Source organism: Dreissena polymorpha, chromosome 9 (genome assembly GCF_020536995.1).
Source record: "Dreissena polymorpha isolate Duluth1 chromosome 9, UMN_Dpol_1.0, whole genome shotgun sequence".
In the NCBI taxonomy this organism is placed as follows: domain Eukaryota; kingdom Metazoa; phylum Mollusca; class Bivalvia; order Myida; family Dreissenidae; genus Dreissena; species Dreissena polymorpha.
The window spans coordinates 86,039,130-86,062,735 of NC_068363.1; the positions used below are offsets into that span (position 1 = coordinate 86,039,130).

The 23,606-nt window shown below is 35.3% G+C and overlaps 1 protein-coding gene across 4 annotated transcripts in view; it reads left to right on the plus strand.

The window, feature by feature from the left end:
* LOC127843633 (partitioning defective protein 6-like) overlaps window positions 1–23,606 on the plus strand; it is an 82,962-nt gene that overhangs the window by 3,676 nt on the left and 55,680 nt on the right. Inside the window, exons 2-3 of one of the 4 annotated variants that reach the window (XR_008032250.1) lie at window positions 1,431–1,653; window positions 10,649–17,497. The exons of 1 other annotated variant lie outside the window; for it this stretch is intronic. Coding sequence is in view for 1 of the 3 variants with exons in the window: in XM_052373330.1 (XP_052229290.1) it covers window positions 1,431–1,653; window positions 10,649–11,526 (1,101 nt within the window). In the remaining 2 variants the exon portion in view is untranslated. Of the gene's footprint in view, window positions 1–1,430; window positions 1,654–10,648; window positions 21,579–23,606 lie in introns of those variants that run through there. 2 more of the 4 variants (XR_008032251.1, XM_052373330.1) reach the window with 2 other exon arrangements.

Consider the following 23,606-nt stretch of genomic DNA (forward strand, 5'->3'; position numbering starts at 1 on the left):
GGATGGTGTAGTGTAGTATTCGGATAAACAGTAATTGATATACTAGATGTTCCATGTATTAAGATTGTCTTTTGTTACATAAGCAATCATAGGGATGATGAAAATATAATGACGATAAATATGTGAAGAAACAGTGCTACCGGTACATATCTTAAATTCCTTCAATGTGTTAAATGACTTAAATGTGTTATAATGAAGTAGATTTTAATGACAATTTATTGTTTTTACAATTAAACATAGTTTAATGATAGAAATAATAAAATTTGTGAAATGAACATGTTTTGTTTTTGTTATTGTTAGCACAAACGTCTCCCTGATTTTCAAAACTTCTCCCTGTTTCAGAAAAAAGGAGAAGTCACTTCTCCCTATTTTTAAGGCCTAGGGTAGTCCCTGGCTTTAAAACAATCAGAACTTACTATTTTAGTAAATAAAAATGCAGACTTCATATAAGCCCTACACGTACACTAATAACTAATTATGCCCCGGAAGGTTGGCATATAGCAGTTGAAAAGTCTGTCAGTCCATATATCGGTCTTTCAGTCTGTTCGTCCGTCCGAAAACTTAAACATAGACCATAACTTTTACACTATTGAAGATAGCAACTTGATAATTGGCATGCATGTGTATCTCATGGAACTGCACATTTTGAGTGGTGAAAGGTCAAGGTCATCCTTCAAGGGCAAAGGTCAAATATATGGGTCAAAATCGCTCATTTAATGTTCACTTGCAATATTGAAGACAGCAACTTGATATTTGGCATGCATGTGTATCTCATGGAGCTGCACATTTTGAGTGGTGAAAGGTCAGGGTCATCCTTTAAGGTCAAAGGTCAAATATATGGTGACATAGGGTTTCACAAACACATCGCTTTTTTTGTTAGTTGATCTGAGTATAATCAGATTCATATTCATATTCAGCTTTATTGTGTTTTTCAAGCTGTACAGTATACAGCATATTATTGAAATAAAATATATTGAAACGTACATTTATTAAATATAATCATTAAACTTATATAAATACATCAATAACACAACAATATAGTTGTGAATGTTTTCGCTAAAACTGTCAAATGTGAGTTGTTTCTGATTAATGATGTTGGGCATAGGATCATGAATGGTATAAAACAAGTGATGTGTTGATTGAATGCTGAACAGAAACCACTTCTACTTTACATGGTCTCACTTCTCCTTAATTTCAGCGGAGGGAGAGGTCACTTCTTCCTGAAATTTGAACTTAGGTTAAGCTCTGATTTGGTACTATTAAACCTAGTTGCTAAAGTTCCTTTAATTCAATCAGTTCAAAATCACTTCATAAATGAACATGTGGATTTTGAGCAGTTTTCTCTACTTAATAATTTTAAGTTATTTGCATTGCCACACTTGCATACCGTTTTATGTATGTGTTTATTCTTATCTTTCTTGTCATTTCAGTTTGATGCAGAATTCAGAAGATTTTCTGTGGATAGAGGAAAACAACATAAATTTGATGAATTTCATGGTATTGTTGAGCGCTTGCATTTCCTGGTTGACATTCCATTTATAATAACATATACTGACATTCACGGAGATCTTCTCCCCATCAACAATGATGACAATTTCCACCTGGCCTTAAATACGGCTAAACCAGCACTCAGGATAAATGTTCAGAAAAAAGGTATTTAATCTTTGTATTTATTCTTATACATAAACGCTTTCTGATTTGTCATTATTGTTGCGTGAGTAACATTGACTCTTAATGCCAGTGGGCTTGCATGAACCTGTGAACAAGTATGAATTTCCATGCATCTGATTTTGGAAGTTTTGCGGGCTTGGTGGTAATTTTTGGACATTTTGTATGCATAACAGTCCTGAGCAAATCAGAAACGAAATAAAATATAAATTATTTATTTTCGTTTAAAGCCAGTACTTCTTCACTTTGTTAGTGTTTATCTGCTAATTAATTAAGCTAATTATTAGAAAACTCTTCTTTTGAAATTTGGATGACCCCCCCCCCCCCCCCTCATTGTTTTGAAAGCAGTACTTACATGAATACAAAAACTGGGAGGCAATTTCACCTTAGCCATAGGTCACAGGGCTTTCCTTAGACCTAAAATCTCAAGAGTCAATGACTCTTGGGACCAAATTTTCAAGAGTCAAATCAAATTTGTATGAGTCATAATAATAACACAGGAGAGTCAATGATCTTTTGTACTTTAAGCAAATTACTTAGATATAATATATAAAAAGCAACAAATTAACAAATATCTAAACATTTAGTTCTTATATTCCAGTCAATAAAAGACACAATGTAAACATACATTGTGACCAACATTATGAGCATAGTGAAATATCAATACGAAAAAAAAAACACTCGCACTGGTAGTGACATAATATATATTATATATCAGGGGTGTCAATTGTCCCAAATTCGAAATCCGGAAAATTAATCAGAGATTCAGAGACCGTAGGATGATGGGGAATAGAGGACAGAGCCCCTCGAGCCCTAGCTTATTGTTATTTTCTTTCTATGTGCAACTTCTTGTGAGTACAATGCAAAATTTTATCAATCAAACCATCCGTAACACTGCATGTGTATTCATCATTCTATAAAAATGTTATAAAGATCGTTGAAAATGAATTAAAATCGACGACCCATACCGTACCGAAAACGACTGTCCGAAAACACATCGATATATGTCTCTTGCGATTAAATAAAATGTTTTGTTTGACTGCAGAAAATGAAAGCCAGTAATAAGTAATCTAGCAAATACGCAATCAATATATAATTCAGTTGACATATTGTTTTAAAGTATGATATTGCAGTGCTTTACTTTGCTAATAGATAGTATATAGATGGCGGACATTAGCAACGTAGAATGGTATGGTTTTTGTTAAGTAGCGAATATGTTTCGTCAGTTACTGCTCATGTCAGTGCCAGCCGTTTACCATCAAAAATCAGAAATAAATAACCCCTTAAACTAACTACCGGTAATCGGATTTACAATCATCTCAAAATCAACCCTGGACGGCTCAAATCCGGATTTAATTGTTTCATGTGCCATCTTCACCGAAGATGTGCGACAAACACGCTGTTTTTCTTTGCCGTCTTAATGTAATCAATTAGCATATGCAACATCCAAAATTGTCACTTTGCCTCAATGTCAATTATACCGGTTCTATGGTTATTTTTAGCAACTCTGATGCAAAGCGTGTAATGTGACGTTGGTTAGTTTAAACCTATTTATTTTAGCTCGATTGCATAGAAAGTAATTCCTACTTATTTGAAATGCTCTTGAGTCCGTTTCCTGGGCCTAGAACCAGTACTTGGTGTCTATATGGGAGATCGAAAGAACGCTACCACAGCGGGGATCGAACCCGTGACCTCCCGGTCGCTAGGCGGACACCATATCCATTACACCACGGCGACCTTAATGTGACGTTGTAGACAGTACATATGCCAGCATATTTTTCGCGCGTCTTTGAACGCAGCAAACATGAAATAAAACAGGGTTGGATGTATTTAGCTTTGGAAATACATTCTGACATATTGTGGAAGTATTTATCAAATTATTGTGGATATGAATGTTATTATTATATATTGGATATGAATGTTATTATTATATATTGGATATTATTAAAACTGACGCGGGTGAGTCCATTCTATTTTGGTGGGTTAAATACATGTCGTTTCTGCAAACAGCTGATAACAAACGCTCAGATAAATAATGGAACGTTGATACACGCGTCATCGAACCAGCAGTGTTTTAATTGGTCATTACTAGATTTCTCAATGGGCCAAACTCCGCCTACTGGGCGGACTTGTGCTTCAATGATTGGAAACGGGCGATAACGGTTAGCGTCTACCAAAAGATACTCCACCCCAAGCTAATTATCGCCGAGTCTTAACAACTTTTGATCTTGTTGACGCAAGTCGGTACATTCCCCCGGGTCAAATGTGACGCATGACGTAATTTTCTCACAAGTCAAACTAGGGTCTTCTGTAATTTTCAAGCTTCAAAACACGGGAGCTCGGGTCAAAGGAAAGCCCTGGGTCAATAAGTGAAGTATGGTAAAGATGAAGCCTTTCTTCATTATTTGCTTAGACAAAGGGGCCTAGACCATCTTTGTGTTTTGGTCAAGATTTATTGTACTCTGTCATTTTTTTAGCTCACCTGATCATTAAGTTATTGCCCTTTGTAAGTTTGTAAATTTTTCATGTGTGAAATATTATTTCACAAGTATTGAGGGGATTGAAATAAAACATAATATTATATTCATCTTAACTATGAATGGTATTCAACTGAAAATTAACACTTATACTAACACTATAGAAATCTTCAAGCTATAGGAAGTGCGGAATACAATGACCATAACTCTTGCTCAGATTTTTTGTAGTTATGCTCAATCGGTCGTTGTCCTTGGGGGTACTACTTTGATGAACCCTGGGTACTTATAAGTATACTAAGATGTACACAGGGTATAGAAACTACACTTAAATGTACTTGGGAATACTAACACTAAATTGACAATAAAAACAGCAACCATTTACAAATAGGCTCTTAAGTCCTGTGGTGTGCCTGGGAAAAGGCAAGCACATTTCTGAAATTCAACATCATGCCTTGTAATACTAGGAGGACAGGTTGTAAAGATTTATCAGTTCAGGGCAGTATAGTGGTGGGTGGTGTTATGGTGTTCTGCTGCATTGTGTTATCTACCAGACTTAATTGGTGTCTGTGAACAAGAGCTGTTATCTCAATCAAGGCAATTAAGTGGCTATAAAATCGATAACATTGCAGCCTGGAGAGTGCAGAGAGCTTAACCCATTTATGCCAAGTGGACTCTCCCATTCTTCTATATTGGATCAATTTATTTCCAAAATTAGGGATGTCTAGTATATTTATTTCTATATTTAGAATATTTCTTACAGAAATTCGTTTAAGCAAACAGCGCAGACCCTGATGAGACGCCGCATCATGGGTATTCGCTGGTTGTCAAGACCTTTTTTCTAGACGCTAGGCATAAACGGGTTAAGAGTGTCATTACACTGTTGATTCATTCAATTTCTTGATATTAAATTGTGTGGAATCTTAAAATAAGGCAAAGTCATTAGATCTAAAGTTCATTGAAGTGATATTTTGTCAAAAATTACTGCCTGTTATAGGCTGTTTTCCTATGGCAGAAAATACATTTTCCCCAAAATCTGACATTACTTTCCCAAAACAGATGTCAGTAAACAAATATTTCATTTGCATGTATATTTATGCAAACAAATGCAAGATGATTTTCATAAAATTCTAATTTCATGTTCCCCCCATTTTAAGAAAATAGGTTATACATGTTGAATTCAGTCAAAATTTAATTTAATTGTTGATTACTTGATAATTAACAGGGCTTACTCTGCCATTCACCAAATTAGCCAATGGCTACAAATAAGAAAATTTGGCTACACAAAATTCCATTTGGCTACATTTTTTTCCATTTTCTACATTTTCACCCTTAAAATATCCAGAAAAAAGATGATTTAAAACATAAAAAAGGTAAATTTGGCTATAGAAAATGTTGAGCCATGCAGTGGGAGCCCTGATTGGGAACAGTGCTACATGTGTAGATGGATGCATATTTGTTGCCTGATGTACGCATGTTCAATGGGAATACCATGGTCTTGTCAAATAGAGGCCCCATTCCAGGATTCTATTTATGAAGTCAGGTGCATGTTTGTTTAAAAAAATTGTTTGTTTTTTATGAAATTCTAAGACAAAATTATAGTCAATATTTGCCCGATTTAGTTTTAAACGTAAATGAAGTAAAATTTATTTATTAGCTTTAAATGTTACAAAGTCAAATACTGTGAAACCATTATTAATCGTCAGGCATTAATTTTCATAAATTTCGTCAGTGGACCGATCGGCGAATTTAAGATCCTAACGATCAATCATGCTCTATGTTTGAACAAAAACAAACACTAAGTTGAACAATATTTTAAAACTTTACCGTAGACATGAGGCATTAAATTCCAACATAATCCATGCACACATTCACTGCTGTTTCGTAATCAAGATTAATCTGGTTTTGACACAAAGGGATGTAGATTACACAAGGTACTTAACTGACACGTTACACTTCTTTAAAACGCGTGTGCAGTACAGCTGTATCGAATGCATTGACTTCGTTTATGTAGACTGGTAATGAATTAGCGCTAATTGTTTATAACTTTATTACCCATTAGGTGCATTGTGTTTTTCAGTGGTGTTGCATATTAGCCATCACACAGCAAATGCCGATGAAAGACAATAAACCAAATGAAAAGATGACGATGTGTGATCAATTAACATGCTTATTTATCACAAATTAATAAAGAATATTTTAATTGCTGTTTGTTGTTTGATTGTTTGCGTTTAACCACACTTATTACTATTTTATATGTATCAATTTATTTATTTTTAAATTATTGACATTATTGATTTATATACCGGTAGTTTACTTTTTAAGAACAAACACACACATAGAGTTTATAATTTTAATGTTGATATCAGAATAAAAAAGCATTTTATTTGAAAAAAAACACTTAACAAATTGGAACCTCTTTCGTATAACACAAACAGTTTTAAAATGGTATTGACAGCATTTTAATAAAAATCATACCAACTAGAACACATACCCAAGAAAATAAACAAAAGTGACTAGTTTGATTTGCTTGCAAAAAAATACTTCATTTCATTTAGAGGGCAAAAAACAGGAAACAACATTGTTTCATTAACACAACATGGACAATTTTTTTAAATCAGTCCAGCTTTAAGACTAATTGGCAATTGGCTTCGTTGTTACAAACATTCGTTAACGGTTATTCGATTCCACTTGTCCGCTAATCATAACAATTAATGAACGTGTGAATGGCATACATTAAGAGGGTCCATTACTGTCCCTTGATAACAAAAGACTAGTTAATTGGCATGTGACAAACAGGCCCCACCTCCTGCAGTGATTCTCAAGTGTGTTCCCGCATTCGTACCACGATTTTTCGCAACTGCGATTAATCGCGAATATGTATTACACACAAATCGGATAGTGACTGACGCATTTTTTAAAAATTCAAAATCAGAAATCGGCGAATTTAAGTGCTGACGAAATCGTCATTTTTATAAATATGACAAAATTTTGTGCTGTCGAAAATAAATGATTTCACAGTATCCCAGAAATTTTAATAAAAATGTCACGATTTTTTTCTTTAAGCAGAAGTGACAAGAACAACAAACCAGCTACATTTACCTTTTGGAAAATTGTATTTGAAAAAATTTGGAAGGATCATTATTGTCGAACTCTGGCATAAATGTGAGGTTGAAGTCTGTTGTCATTTAATGTTTATCCACTGTATAATTAATTTATGTTTGACATAAGAAGAAAGTATATAAGTTTATATACATATCCCAAAGATACAAATAAGATTTGTATTCAGAGGCACTCATACAAGAGGATGTGATGAAATTATGACATAACAATGATCAAGTAAGAAGTTTAATTTGCAAGGAGAAATTATTTGCGTTATGCAATTTTGTTTGGGGATGCAACAATATTCTAGACCACGCCCATTACTGTAATTACTCTTGTTTTCGGACACTCTTAGTTTTTTAAAAACCCTCTTTTTTAGCAAAAATAATTATTTTTCGTGACTCTTAAGTTTCTGACAGAATATTTTACCGCGCTATTCTACAGACTTCGGCCCACATGTTTTCGCTTATCTTGTGATACTTTGATTATAGATTTTTACAACCAGATTAAGGTCATATCTAATCTTGAAGATGCATGCCTGAGGGCAGTGGACCATTACATTCGCGTAATTTGGTAAATAACCATGTATTAATGGTTTGAAACAGTGTCATCCTATTAACGAAGCAGAATGTTTACTGTGTTCACTTTTTATTAGCTCACCTGAGCACAACGTGCTCATGGTGATCTTTTGTGATCACATTTTGTCTGTCGTTAGTCGTCCGTCGTGCGGAGTCAACATTTTGCCTTGTGAACACTCTAGAGGCCACATTTATTGTCCGATCTTCATGAAACTTTGTCAAGAACATTTGTCCCATTGATACCTCGCCTGAGTTCAAAACTGGGTCATGCTGGGTCAAAATCTAGGTCACTAGGTCAAAAAAAAGAAAATCCTTGTGAACACTGTAGAAGTCACATTTGATGCCAAATCTTCATGTTACTTTGTCAAAATGTTTGTCGAAATGAAATGTTGGTTGAGCTCAAAAATGGTTTCGGTCCATTGAAAAACATGGCCACCAGGGGGCGTGACAGTATTCCTTATATGGCTATAGAGAAACCTTGTGAACACTCTAGAAGTCACAATTTTTGCCCAATCATCATGAATCTTGGTCAAATAATTGGTTTCATTGATATCTCGGACGAGTTCGAAAAAGGTGAAAATGGTCCAGATCGGTAAAAAAACATGGCCGCCAGGGGGCGGGGCAGTTTTCTCTATATTTCCTTATATGGCTATAGTAAAACCTTGTTGACACTCTAGAGGCCACATTTATTTTCAGATCTTCATGAAATTTGCTCAGAAGATTTGTCCCAATGATATCTTGGATGAATTAAAAAATGGTAACCTTTGCTTGAAAAACATGGCTGCAAAGGGGCGGGGCATTTTTCCTAATATATGGCTATAGTAAAATCTTGTTAACACTCTAGAGTCCACATTTATTGTCCAATCTTCATCAAACTTGGTCAGAAGATTCATCCCAATAATATCTTGGACGAGTTCAAAAATGATGCCGGTTGGTTGAAAAACATGGCCCCCAGGGGGAGGGTCATTTTTCCTTATATGGCTATAGTAATACCTTGTCAACACTCTAGAGGCCACATTTATTATCCAATCTTCATGAAATTTTGTCAGAAGATTTGTCTTATTGATATCTTGGATGAGTTTGAAAATGGTTACGTTTGCTTGAAAAACATGGCTGCCAAGAGACCGGGCATTTTTCCTTATATGGCTATAGTAAAATCTTGTTAACACTCTAGAGACCACATTTATAGTACGATCTTCATTAAACTCGGTCAGAAGATTCATCCCAATAATATCTTGGAGGAGTTAAAAAATGATGCAGGTTGGTTGAAAAACATGGCCACCACGGTGGCGGGGCATTTTTCCTTATATGGCTATAGTAAAACCTTGTTAACACTCTAGAGGTCACATTTATTTCCAGATCATCATGAAACTCAGTCAGAAGATTTGTCCCAATGATATCTTGGATGAGTTTGAAAATGGTTTTGGTTGCTTTAAAAACATGGCCACCAGGGGGCGGGGCATTTTTCCTTATATGGCTATAAACGGCTATAGTAAAACCTTATTAACACTCTAGAGGCCACATTAATTGTCCAAACTTCATGAAATTTTGTTAGTAGATTGGTCTCAATGATATCTTGGATGAGTTTGAAAATAATTATGTTTGCTTGAAAAACATGGCTTCCAAGGGGCGGGGCATTTTTCCTTACATGGCTATAGTACATGTAAAAGCTTGTTAACACTCTAGAGGCAACATTTACTGTCCGATCTTTATGAAACTTGGTCAGAAGATTCATCCCGATAATATCTTGGACGAGTTCAAAAATGATGCCGGTTGGTTGAAAAACATGGCTGCCAGGGGGCGGGGCATTTTCCTTATATGGCTATAGTAAAACCTTGTTTACACTGTAGAAGCCACATTTATTTTCTGATCTTCATGAAACTTGGTTAGAAGATTTGTCCCAATAATATCTTGTTATCTCAGGTAAGCGACTTTGGGCCTTTCAGGCTCTCTTGTTCTACACGTATACCATTTCAGGCAAGAGTAAGCAAGGCTGTGAAGTTTTATTTATTTTTGTTAAGCAGAAATAGAAGAATTTATCACAAGAAATTTTTTATGTCCCCCACCCACTATAGTGGGGGACATATTGTTTTTGCCCTGTCTGTTGGTTGGTTGGTCTGTTGGTTTGCGCCAACTTTAACATTTGCAATAACCTTTGCAATATTGAAGATAGCAACTTGATATTTGGCATGCATATGTATCTCATGGAGCTGCACATTTTGAGTGGTGGAAGGTCAAGGTCATCCTTCAAGGTCAGAGGTCAAATATATGTGGCCAAAATCGCTAATTTTATGAATACTTTTGCATTATTGAAGATAGCAACTTGATATTTGGCATGCATGTGTATCTCATGGAGCCGCAGATTTTGAGTGGTGAAAGGTCAAGTTCAAGGTCATCCTTCAAGGTCAAAGGTAAAAAAAAAAAGCGGCACAGAAGGGGACATAGTGTTTCTGACAAACACATTTCTTGTTGTACATTGTACATTGATCTATTGCATTTATTTCAATGTAATTATATTTTTCGGACACCTTAATTGTTGTATCTAAATATTCGGACACATGTTATTTAAAAAAAAATATTTTTTGTATCTCAATTTCCAGCCCTTCAAATATAACAATGTGATGAATACATATAAATTATTTGGATTAGAATATTTGGAATTTTCATTTTCTTCTCCATGATTGTTTAACTGCTTACCTAATTGTTTCATGTATGTTATCAAGCATTTTTTCTTTCAACGCATTGACATTATGACAATACCTCTCTTTTATTATCATGGGATAATTCATAGAACGGTGATATAAATTGTATTTCTCACTGTTTAAGGTGAAAGCTATGGAGAACTCAACGGTTACGGAACTATGCAACTCAAAAAGAAGACGCCATTGGGTAAGATACTCAGTAGTGAAACCCAGGCGCGCCCGGAGCGACGTCGCATTCCCATTGGTCTTCCAGAAGACTTCCGAAGAGTATCTGCTATTATTGACGTAGACATTGTGCCTGAAACCCATCGAAGAGTAAAGCTGATGAAGAACGGCTCTGATAAACCCCTGGGCTTCTACATCCGAGATGGTACCAGTGTCAGAGTCACGCCGCAGGGTGTTGATAAGGTTCCAGGTATTTTTATCTCCCGACTTGTGCCAGGTGGGCTGGCAGAAAGTACAGGTCTGTTGGCAGTGAATGATGAAGTGCTGGAGGTAAATGGTATCGAAGTGCACGGTAAGACACTAGATCAAGTCACGGATATGATGGTGGCTAACAGTTCTAATCTGATTATCACTGTGAAACCAGTTAACCAGCGATTGACGTTGGCCTCGTACCGGGGTGCGGTGGGACGAGGCTCGCAGATGTCCGCTGGGTCACATTTGTCGTCTGCTTCGGGGCATTCGCGGCAATCTTCCAAGTCGTATGAAAGCGATCTCGTTGCAGAGCACGATGATGAGGACGAGGTTCAGGACTATTTGAACAAGAGTTCAAAAAGTGAACGCAGTGACAAATCTGACAAAAGTCGCAGCAACAACGAGGCCGGTGGTGAAAGAGTGGAAAAGTTGAAAAAAGTCGAGAAATTGTACAGAAGTGATCGAAGTAACAACAGTGGCAGGAGTAATGGAAGTGGTGAGCTGAAAGCCAACGGAAGTGGACGGCAGCAAAAGGAGGGTGGGACACAAAAATCAGAGAGTGACAGTCCCATTGTTACCCTTTAATCAAGTTTATCCTTTACATTTTCCTTACAAAATGTAGTGTGCCAAGGAAAAACATTTTGTTTTAAAATGGAATATTTTTTTTAGCTCACCTGAGCACAACGTGCTCATGGACGTTGTGCTCATGGTGAGCTTTTGTGATCGCTTTTTGTCCATCATCCGTTGTCTGTTGTGTGGCGTCAACATTTGCCTTGTTAACTCTCTAGAGGGCACATTTATTGTCCAATCTTCATGAAATTTGGTCAGCAGATTGGTTTCAATGATATGTTGGATGAGTTCAAAAATGGTTACGTTTGCTTGAAAAACATGGCTGCCAAGGGGCGGGGCATTTTTCCTTATATGGCTAAATATGGCTATAGTAAAATCTTGTTAACCCTCTAGAGGCCACTTTTATTGTCTGTTCTTCATAAAACTTGGTCAGAAGATTCATCCCAATAATATCTTGGACGAGTTCGAAAATGATGCCGGTTGGTTGAAAAACATGGCTGCCAGGGGGGCGGGGCATTTTTCCTTATATGGCTTTAGTAAAACCTTGTTAACACTCTAGAGGCCACATTTATTTTCTGATCTTCATGAAACTTGCTCAGAAGATTTGTGCCACTGATATCTTGGATGAGTTCAAAAATGGTAACCTTTGCTTTAAGAACATGGCTTTCAAGGGGCGGGGCATTTTTCCTTATGTGGCTATATATACATGTATGGCTATAGTAAAATCTTGTTAACACTCTAGAGGCCACATTTATTGTCCTATCTTCATGAAACTTGGTTAGAAGATTCATCCCAATAATATCTTTGACGAGTTCGAAAATGATGCCGGTTTGTTGAAAAATATGGCCGCCAGGGGGCGGGGCAGTTTTCCTTATATGGCTATAGTAAAACCTTGTTAACACTTTAGAGGCCACATTGACATGTATTGTCCTATTTTCATGAAACTTGGTCAGAAGATTCATCCCAATAATATCTTGGACGTGTTTGAAAATGATGCTGGTTGGTTGAAAAACATGGCTGCCAGGGGGCGGGGCATTTTCCTTATATGGCTATAGTAAAACCTTGTTAACACTCTAGAGGCCACATTTATTTTCCGATCTTTGTGAAACTTGGTCAGAAGATTTGTCCCAATAATATCTTGTTATCTAAGGTGCGCGACTTTGTGCCTTTCAGGTCCTCTTGTTTGAAGATAGAACAACAAATTAAGAGGTTTAACTTAATATATTTTTACTTCTTAGTAATTTGTCTTCAGAAGTACAATATCTTTATCAGAGCACCATACAGTATTCTTCATAGCCAGATTTTTCAATGAAAATCTTGGCATATAGATTCACACATGAACATCTTGCCTTAATATGGTTTCCTCAGTTTACTGTTATTTCATATGAACAATATTTGACCTTGATCAAATTTATTTAAAATATACTTTTCAACATTCCTGTTTATACTGAACAAATCTCACAGTTTCATAAGTTTTCCACAATTTTATATTGTATTGCCATTATTTTTACCAGTATTTAGATACATGTGTATGAACATGAAAAGTATTCTTTGCAAATTGCTTTTAGAGTTGAATTAAATGTTGCTGTTCATGCATGAATTATTATGATGGCAAGTTAAAGCTTAATGCAAATAACAAACTTTGTTGAACAAATTTTTTTCAACGAAATTCCCATTAATAATCTTTGGGTCGTTAATATTTTATGTATTCTGACATATACATATTTTTTTCTTTGTTTTGGAAAAACATTGATTGAAATGGTTAGTTACCTGGAGAAAGATAATTATTCCAATTAGCTTCCAGTACATGTTAAAATTTGATTGGAAAATATATTTGTTATTCATAGTTATACAGTAAATCAGTGATTCATTTTTCACAAAGACAGGTTGGTTGGATGCAGATATATAGATTTCTTAGAATGTAAAGGCATTTATGGTTGTTTTTTTTTCTGAAAGAGGACCAATATTTGTATGATTCCATGTGTTGTGTATTTAAAACATATCCTATGACACTTTATTACAGTATGTTGTATTGCTGCACTCCGTTGTTATTTTCTATAATTTACACATTCATATTCAGTTGATTCAGTGCTTTTCTGTATAACATGTATTGAATTAAAATCAATGAATACATTTTTTATCATTCTTTAAAAAAATAATAGGAAGTCCTTTTACAGTTAGTATGGTATAATGAATCATTTGCTTCATTGTAGTGGTGCATGCATACTCTGTTATGTTACAGTTACAAAAAATGACAATTACACGTGTAAATATTAGAGCATTAGTTTTATTGATAATTAATTTATACTACACTAGAATTTTATAGTATGTGCATCATTAAGAATTAATAATCAGAGTAGATTTATTACAAACTACATTATATTTAACAGTTGAAATGGCTGCCTGTAATACTCTGTTGTCTATAAATACTAGTAATTACAACCATATTAGTGAGTTGGGTAGTATTATTGGTCCCTTAGGACCTTTTTGATGATCCTTCGGCTGGTTCCATGTGTCATGTTTGTGGTTGGATGTAAATATGTGGAAAATGAAAAGATAATTTTCCAAGTTAAACCCAAATGCTTTGCAATGTTGCGCCAGTTTCTACACTGTGTACTCTGTTACTAATCATATGTTACTAATCATACAACTCACATTCTGGGAAAGCAGGGCTTAATGCATGTTGGTAAAGTGTTGTGCCAGATTATCCTGTCCAGTCTAAAGTGTTGTGCCAGATTATCCTGTCCAGTCTAAAGTGTTGTGCCAGATTATCCAGTCCAGTCTAAAGTGTTGTTCCAGATTATCCTGTCCAGTCTTAAGTGTTGTGCCAGATTATCCTGTCCAGTCTAAAGTGTTGTGCCAGATTATCCTGTCCAGTCTTAAGTGTTGTGCCAGATTATCCTGTCCAGTCTAAAGTTTTGTGTCAGATTATCCTGTCCAGTCTTAAGTGTTGTGCCAGATTATCCTGTCCAGTCTAAAGTGTTGTGCCAGATTATCCTGTCCAGTCTTAAGTGTTGTGCCAGATTATCCTGTCCAGTCTAAAGTTTTGTGTCAGATTATCCTGTCCAGTCTTTAGTGTTGTGCCAGATTATCCTGTCCAGTCTAAAGTTTTGTGCCAGATTATCCTGTCCAGTCTTAAGTGTTGTGCCAGATTAACCTGTCCAGTCTAAAGTTTTGTGTCAGATTATCCTGTCCAGTCTTAAGTGTTGTGCCAGATTATCCTGTCCAGTCTAAAGTTTTGTGTCAGATTATCCTGTCCAGTCTAAAGTTTTGTGTCAGATTATCCTGTCCAGTCTAAAGTTTTGTGTCAGATTATCCTGTCCAGTCTTTAGTGTTGTGCCAGATTATCCTGTCCAGTCTAAAGTTTTGTGCCAGATTAACCTGTCCAGTCTAAAGTTTTGTGTCAGATTATCCTGTCCAGTCTTAAGTGTTGTGCCAGATTATCCTGTCCAGTCTAAAGTTTTGTGTCAGATTATCCTGTCCAGTCTAAAGTTTTGTGTCAGATTATCCTGTCCAGTCTAAAGTTTTGTGTCAGATTATCCTGTCCAGTCTTAAGTGTTGTGCCAGATTATCCTGTCCAGTCTAAAGTTTTGTGTCAGATTATCCTGTCCAGTCTAAAGTTTTGTGTCAGATTATCCTGTCCAGTCTAAAGTTTTGTGTCAGATTATCCTGTCCAGTCTTTAGTGTTGTGCCAGATTATCCTGTCCAGTCTAAAGTTTTGTGTCAGATTATCCTGTCCAGTCTAAAGTTTTGTGTCAGATTATCCTGTCTGCAGAGGCTAATCAGGGGAGACACTTTCTGTCTACTAAGAATTTTTGTTTATAAGTGACCTCCTTTAAACAAAATTCCGTACAAATGTAAAGAATCTTCAAAATTAGCCATTGCGGAATCAACAGGCTAATCTGTAAAGGCACTTGACATGCATGCAATAAGCCCATTTTTTTCCAGAATCTGGTTTGTTAAATCTTTGCATTGATCTCTCATACTCATCTTGGTGCTTTTCAACATAAATACTTAGATAGCCTAGTCTGGTTGTGGTTAACCCATTTAAGCCTAGTGGACTCTCCCATCCTTCTGAATCGGATCAATTTATTTCCAAAATAAGGGATGTCTAGTATATTTTTTTGTATATTTAAAATATTTCTTACAGAAATTTCTTTAAGCAAACAGCGCAGACCCTGAAGAGACGCCGCATCATGCGGCGTCTCATCTGAGTCTACGCTGTTTGCCAAGGCCTTTTTTCTAGACACTAGGCATAAATGGGTTAAATAGTAAAAAATGCTTGTTTTGGTATCCACTCATTTATCTGTATGAGGCTATTTGCTTGAATAGTAATCTCACAAACAATTTGTATAAATTTTTGAGCGTTATGTAACACCATTTTAGAACAGGTGAATATAGTTGATTTCTTTAAAAAAGCAAGCATAACCAATTAATACATAAGGCATTAATATATAATTCTTACATTTGACCGTGATGTTTTTACACCAGCAATGTTGTGTTTAATTCTGTATTGTATGTATATGGAAAAAAGAGATAGAGCTGCAAAAAGTATGTGGTACTTATTACATATTCAGGGGTTTTTATTGGATGTAGTACATGACTTTTATGCAGAATATCTAACTTAAAGTTGTAGAAGAAAGTTAAATATATTAATGAGAAGCCTTTTTTCCTTGTTCATAAGTAATACTTTATTTAAAACATGTTTGATAATACGGTGTATTTCTCAATGAATTTTTTTTTTATTGGCACTTGTCAAGTATTGTTTGTACAAATGAGTATATACAATTGTAGAGTAGATCTTTAACCACGCACGTAAATATGTATTTTTAGTTGTGTTTCATTCCATTTTTTAAAGAGTGAAATTTTACTTTTTAACTTGTAAATACTGTAATTACTAGCAATTTTGTGCCTGTGAAATTCATAATTTGTAAATTTATATTTTTAACTATTTGTATAACAAAGTGTGCCTGATTTTTAACAATTGTGCATTTACATAATTATGCAATCATTTTTTGTTTGCCTTTAATGTGATGTTTTACTCAATAATATTGATAACGATCAAAAGTTGTTTTTTTACATTAAATTGGGTGACCATTTCCTAAATTCCTAAACATTTTTTTTTTAAACAGCCACCAGGAGTTGGTTTGCTTTTTCATTTTTGTCTTTATATAATGATTAGACAATCTTTTCAAAGTCTGCACTATGTTGAAGAAGCTACTTGGATGGAGTAAACTATAATCAACTTGTCTGTAAGTGTGTTTTGTCTAGATGTTGTCGATCGAAGGCCAAGTCATGGCCTTTTTGTTTATGCAAATATTAAAGAGTAATTTTATAATCAAACTTTCCCTTGCAAGTTACATCTTTTACGCACTGACTGGGAGTTATTATATTTTGACTTTAAAGTCAAACTTAAAATTACTTGGAGCGAAGTACCACATTTCTAAAACAATTAAATTGCTAATATTTCATCACTACTAAGTGTAAGGCATTTACATGTACTTATCCCCAGTATTCCACGCATTCATGACTTATTTGCCCTTGAAGGTAGGTGACAAAGCACAGTCAACATAACATGTTATATGTTTGTGAAGCACAGTCTGCATTATGTTATAGGTTTGTGAATCACACTCTGCATAAAATGTTATATGTTTGTGAAGCACAGCCTGCATAACGTTATAGGTTTGTGAAGCACAGTTTGTATAGCATGTTATAGGTTTGTGGAGCGCAGTCTGCATAACGTTATAGGTTTGTGAAGCACAGTTTGTATAACATGTTATAGGTTTGTGGAGCGCAGTCTGCATAACATGTTATAGGTTTGTGAAGCACAGTTTGTATAACATGTTATAGGTTTGTGGAGCGCAGTCTGCATAACATGTAATAGGTTTGTGGAGCGCAGTCTGCATAACATGTAATAGGTTTGTGAAGCCCAGTCTGCATAACATGTTATAGGTTTGTGAAGCCCAGTCTGCATAACATGTTATAGGTTTGTGAAGCGCAGCCTGCATAACGTGTAAAAGGTTTGTGAAGAACAGTCTGCATAACGTTATAGGTTTGTGAAGTGCAGTCTGCATAACATGTTAAAGGTGTGTATAGTGAAGTACTTTCATATTTCTCAAAGCGATTAAAATTAAAACTTCAAATATGTCATCACCTTGAAATAAAGAAATGCAAGACCATTTTTTCATGCCCAGTAATGCATCCAATACTGAGGTATTTGCCCAGAATCATGCTTACAAAGCAGTTTTGGGATACAAGTATTGGTCATGCTACTGGCAAAGCTCAGTAATTGTTGTGTTGTTTTGGAATTATTTACATGTCTAGGAGACTCTGTTGTGGTCATGAGTCAAATACAATGCAGTTGGGAAACATCAATTTATTTCTGTACTTACTCTGTCATTATTAGCTTGGCTGTTTTCGGAGAAAACCCGATGTATTGTCATAGCCAGCTCGTCGTCTGCCGTCCTCTGTCTGCCGTCCGCGTCGTGCTAACACCTTGACATTTGTCTCTAAAATCAAAATGCTTCCACCTACAACTTTGATACTTCATATGTAGATGCGACTTGGTGAGTTCTGCATGCCACACCCTTTTTTGGGTAATTAGGTCAAAGGTCAAGGTCACTGTGACCTTAAAAAAAAATCTGACAAGCTTTCATTTATTCAAAACTGCACCTGTAGCCGAGCGTGGCACCCGTTATGCGGTGCTCTTGTTAAAACCATAGATTGATCAATAAAATAAAAGAATCGTCTTTTGGATACGTTCACCAGTGTCTGAAGAGTGTTTGTGGGTTGATCAAATAAGATGTTTACGGTGTGTTTATATTTGATAATGTGTATTCTTTAAAGCAAATATCCATATTTGTGTATTACTTGAATATTTGAAGTGTACTCGTATATGATTTGATTTACATATCATACGTTTTATGATCACATTCCTTGTTGTTTACAACATTAATTTTTATACACTTTTTTGTTATATTAAAACAAGGTTGTTCTGCTTGTAATATCTGTATATTTGCCTTAAATCGATGTAACATGTTCCACAAATGTGTTTGTATTCTGTTTGTTCTTTATCTCCAGACACTTAACATGAAAGTGAACGTGTGGCACAACTAAGCAGAATCTGTGTTACCAGTCTGTTAATTTTGTTTCAGTCATGTAGTGGTTTTCACTAATTTTGAACATTTTTTTTTCTTAAGAGATTGGAAAACCACTTACTAAGAACTGGTTATGTTCATCTTTTTATATCAGTATATTGTATATCACATTCACTTTTTATTCCCCCGGTAGGGTGGCATATAGCAGTTGAACTGTCCGTCTGTCAGTCTGTGCGTCCGTCAGAAAACTTCAACATTGGCCATAACTTTTGCAATATTGAATATAGCAACTTGATATTAGGCATGCATGTGTATCTCATGGAGTTGCACATTGAGTGGTGAAAGGTCAAGATCATCCTTCAAGTTAAAGATTAATTAATTTATTTTTAAATTCAAAGGGGCGCAGGAGGGGGCATTATGTTTCTTACAAACACATCTCTTGTTAATTGTCTTAATTTGTATTAAAAGATCAATGTTTTATTTAGCCATACACAATTTAATTCAGAGATTTACTTTGCTGAAAGATGGAAAATAACTTCTCTCCTTGCTTTTGTCATGGAGGAATTAGATCAGACAAATAAGGTTTCCAAATCAGATACATGTAGGACTTAAGTCACCTTTGCATATTGTTGTATGTAAACTTATTGCATTAAACCAAATGCCAATTAACAAGCTTCCATAATAGTTATTTGTTGTTTTTTTGTGTGTGTAAAATTTCACTCATTTGGAATTTTATAATAACAACAGTTCTTTTAATATTTCATTTTTATATAAATGATTGGAAACACTTAACATATTTTCTTCCTTTCAGACATTTTTAGCTAACTTTGGACGCATCATATATTCTGTCTTTCAGGCGTGGTGTTTTTTGTATCTCAGTTTTCAACTATTCGCTTGTTACAACTTGACAGGCCTTATTATGCTCCCCCAACATTTTTTTTTGGGGGGGAGCATATAGTCGCCGCTTTGTCTGTCCGTGCGTCCGTCAGTGCACAATTTTTGTCTGGGCTATTTCTCAGCAATTAATGACCGAAATTCAATTTAACTTTATGGGAAGTTTCACTACCAAGAGGACATGTGCGAATTATCAGCGGGTTCTAGTCAGATGATTTTTCAGAGTTATGGCCCTTTGAAATCTTTAAGTTGCTAAACCATCCATCGTATTATTTGTCCAAAGTTATGCCCCTCAAGACGTTTCCTTTTATCTGAATATATAGTGCAATATTGTGACAAAAAAACACTTTGGGGAGCATCACCTGTCTCCGACCGTATCTTGTTTTTCAACTCATCTGGATAGAACCTAGTCAGAATGTTTATCTGAGCAATAACTAGGCTGATTTTGAATCTTGTTCATGTGTGTCCAAAAACTAGGTCATCAGATCAAATATTAGAAAAAAATGTTACCACTTTAGAAACCACTTTATCACTCAATCTTTGATAAAACTTGGTAGGTACATTTATTTTGACAATTACATGCCAAGTTAGAATCTGGGCGATATGCATACAAAGTTTTTAAAGGTCAAATGCTAGAAAAACCGTGTTACCACTAGAAGCTAAATTTATAACTCAATCTTTTGATGATATCGTCAGAATGCTAATCTTTACAACATCTAGGCCAAGTTTTGATATAGTCATATGTTTCCAAACACTAGGTCTTTAGATCAATTTTTAGAGAAAACATTGTTTCCACTCTTAAAGGCAACATTAATGACCCAATCTAGATGAAACGTGGTTCAGACTGATTATCTCAACAATAATCATGCCACGTTTTAACCCTTTCAGCGCTGGGACCAAATTTTAAAGGCCTTTGCAAACAGTTTGGATCCAGATGAGATGCCACAGAATGTGGTGTCTCATCAGGATCCAAACTGTTTGCTATTCTGATAGTATTCTTTGAAAAAAATAGAAGAAAATGCTCATTTTAGAAATTCAGCAGACGACAAATTAGCAGACAACCAATTTCCCAGCATGCAAAGTGTTAACTTGGGTCACTCATGTACATTCAAAAATCAGGTCATCAGATCAGTTCTTATTAAAACCATGTTACCTCTGTAGAGGCCACATGTATCACTCAATCTTGATAAAACTAGGCCAGATTGTCTATCTTGACTTTATGTAACTCGTATGTGAATCTAGGTCATGTACATACAAACTAGGTCAGCTGGTCGAATCTTAGAAAACCTTGTTACCACACTCAAGGCCTCAATTTTGACCAAAAAATGTCAGAATGTTAATCTTTGCAATATCAAGTCTATGTTTGAATATGGGTAGATTGAGGTGTCAAATAGTCACCAGGTCATTTCATTGACAATTTTGGTGTACCTTAAGCTTAGGTTAGCGCTTCAGGGCCATTATTGCCCTCTTATTCTGTATAGTGCTTAGATAGCTTTGCTTGGTAGAATATATCTGTTTGCTAGATAACAGAGAAGACTGTATAGCACAACTTTTTATCTCAAAGTTGCTGATTTCAAACTTTGACTTAAGCCGAGAAGTATTTTCATCACTTATTTCTAGTTTTAAAGGGTATTAGGCAAATAAATATTCAAATAGTTGTGTTATCCCAAGTAAGGTATGTTTATATAAATACTGGTAAGGTTGTACGACGAAGTATTGATCAATGTTAGGTGCTTTGTTGTGCCACTTATGTTTGTATCATGATGATATAACATTTTTGCCGCTAATTCCCGTTTCATTTTTTTGAGTGTGCAAAGATTTTGTTGTTACACAGTTAAGCTGTATATCTTCCTTGCAAATTTTACTTGATATAGTTTGTGTACAGAGGCATTTGATGTTAAAATGCTTGCAAGGTCCTGAACGAGTTGCAGCTGAACGAGTTGCAGCAGCTTACTGGACTTCTTATGTATTTGTTTATATATATACTGTACTAATTAATACATGCATATTTTATCTACTATAATTTTCATACATCCTTTAGTGATTATTTTACCAAGCAATAAATGATAACATGTATTTCGATTCCTTATTTTCTTCCATATTATATCATCCCAATATTTTCACTTTATTTGAATAAGGGATCTTTCTGTGTGCATCCATTTTCTGTGTGCAATCAACGATTAAGTGAATTTTTTGGATACCTTTTTTTCTTTATAACAGCCACATCTCTTCATATTTGCATTTTTTGGGTGAAAGATTAAGTTTGTACTGGCCCTTATGTCCTGAGGTATTCATTTAAAATTGAACTCGCATTAAATGTTTAATTCTAAAACTGACATAATTATTTTCCTCATTTGACTGTTGTTGACTGTATGATTTTGCATTAAGGTTTTTTTCGGAGTAATTTACTCTCAGTTTTTGTCAAAACTTTCAAAATTGAAGTCACATAATGGGTATGACCCATGCATAAACATGCAGATTTGAATTTGCAACTTATTCAACAAATAATTTACCTGACTCAAGACAGTGAGATTTGTGAATTTGTTGGCTGAAATAATTTCTCAAAAAACAAGCCCTAGACTAGGATGCATTTTTTCCAAAGTGTACTCATAAATAGGGATAGATCTTATATGAAAAAACTGCAATCACAAGGCCCTGACATTTTGCTTTAATAACAGAACATGTCGAGCATAATTGTGCTGATGTTTTATGATAATAAGTAATAGTTTGACAAATAACATGCACCATGTAACTCAAATTGTGCACAGAAGAGTTTAATTTTAAACTAAAGGCAATAACTCCCCAGAAAGTAAGCAAATTCGTTGAATTGAAACCCCCTGCAAAATAATTTTTTATTGATGGGTGTTAATCCCTTGATAAACTGTATTATCCTTAAAATAATAATTCAGATGCGGGGATTTTTATTAACCAGGTTTTCCGAAGGAAAAAACTGGTTATTAGATTGGCGAATGCGGGCGGGCTGGCTGGCTGGCGGGCGGAACAAGCTTGTCCGGGCCATAACTATGTCGTTCATTGTCAGATTTTAAAATCATTTGGCACATTTGTTCACCATCATTGGACGGTGTGTCGCGCAAAATAATTACGTCGATATCTCCAAGGTCAAGGTCACACTTTGAGTTCAAAGGTCAAAAATGGCCATAAATGAGCTTGTCCTGGCCATAACTATGTCATTCATTGTGAGATTTTAAAATCATTTGGCACATTTGTTCACCATCATGGGACGGTGTGTCGCACGAAAGAATCACGTCAATATCTCCAATGTCAAGGTCGCTACGACTAAAAATAGATTAAAAAAAAAAAAAAACTTACAAAGGGGGTTAATTTTGTTTGTTCATTTCAAAAGTTCAGTTTGAGTTTTCTCCCTTTATCAGATTTTTTTTTCACAATGAAAACCTGGTTTTGTGACAATTTTGTCCCTTGTTTTTCATGCATTGATGCACCACATCAGTGGTGTGATTTTTCCCCGGATTTCCGCGGATCGTGTTGTCCGGGGGGTCACGTCTGAGATTCGCGTAAATTTGTTTTTTAAAAATGTGGGGGAGAGGGGGTACCACCGATTCCGGGGGCGTATTTCATAAGCGGCCCGAAATATCCGCGGGCCGCGAAATCTCCGTATTTTACACAGGTAGATTCTGCCTAAGCATTTTTAAAACAAGTGCTATAATTGGCTGTCGTTTCCCAATCTTCCAATTAAAATCGGTTTCTTAAAATGTGTTTGGTATTTCTAAGCTGATTCGCTTGCAAATGGCGCCGTTGTGAAGCGAAAATTAAGATTATTGAAATGACAAATAGCAATCAAATTAATGAATGACATCATATAGTTTGATAGGAATAATGAAATGTGTTTGTCAACGAAAAAGACTACATTTTAGATACAAGCAACACATATTTTATTTAGAAATGTGCACAGTGAATTTGTGTCACGGAAACCAGTGGCAGTGTTTGCAAATTTGAGTTCAGTCTACTTGTGAAGTAAAACAATTTAAAAGAGTATCGTTCAAACATGGAAATAGAATAACATGATTTGATTTATATGTTAGTCGATCTGTGTTTTATCAGATTCATATGCATATTCTGCTTTAT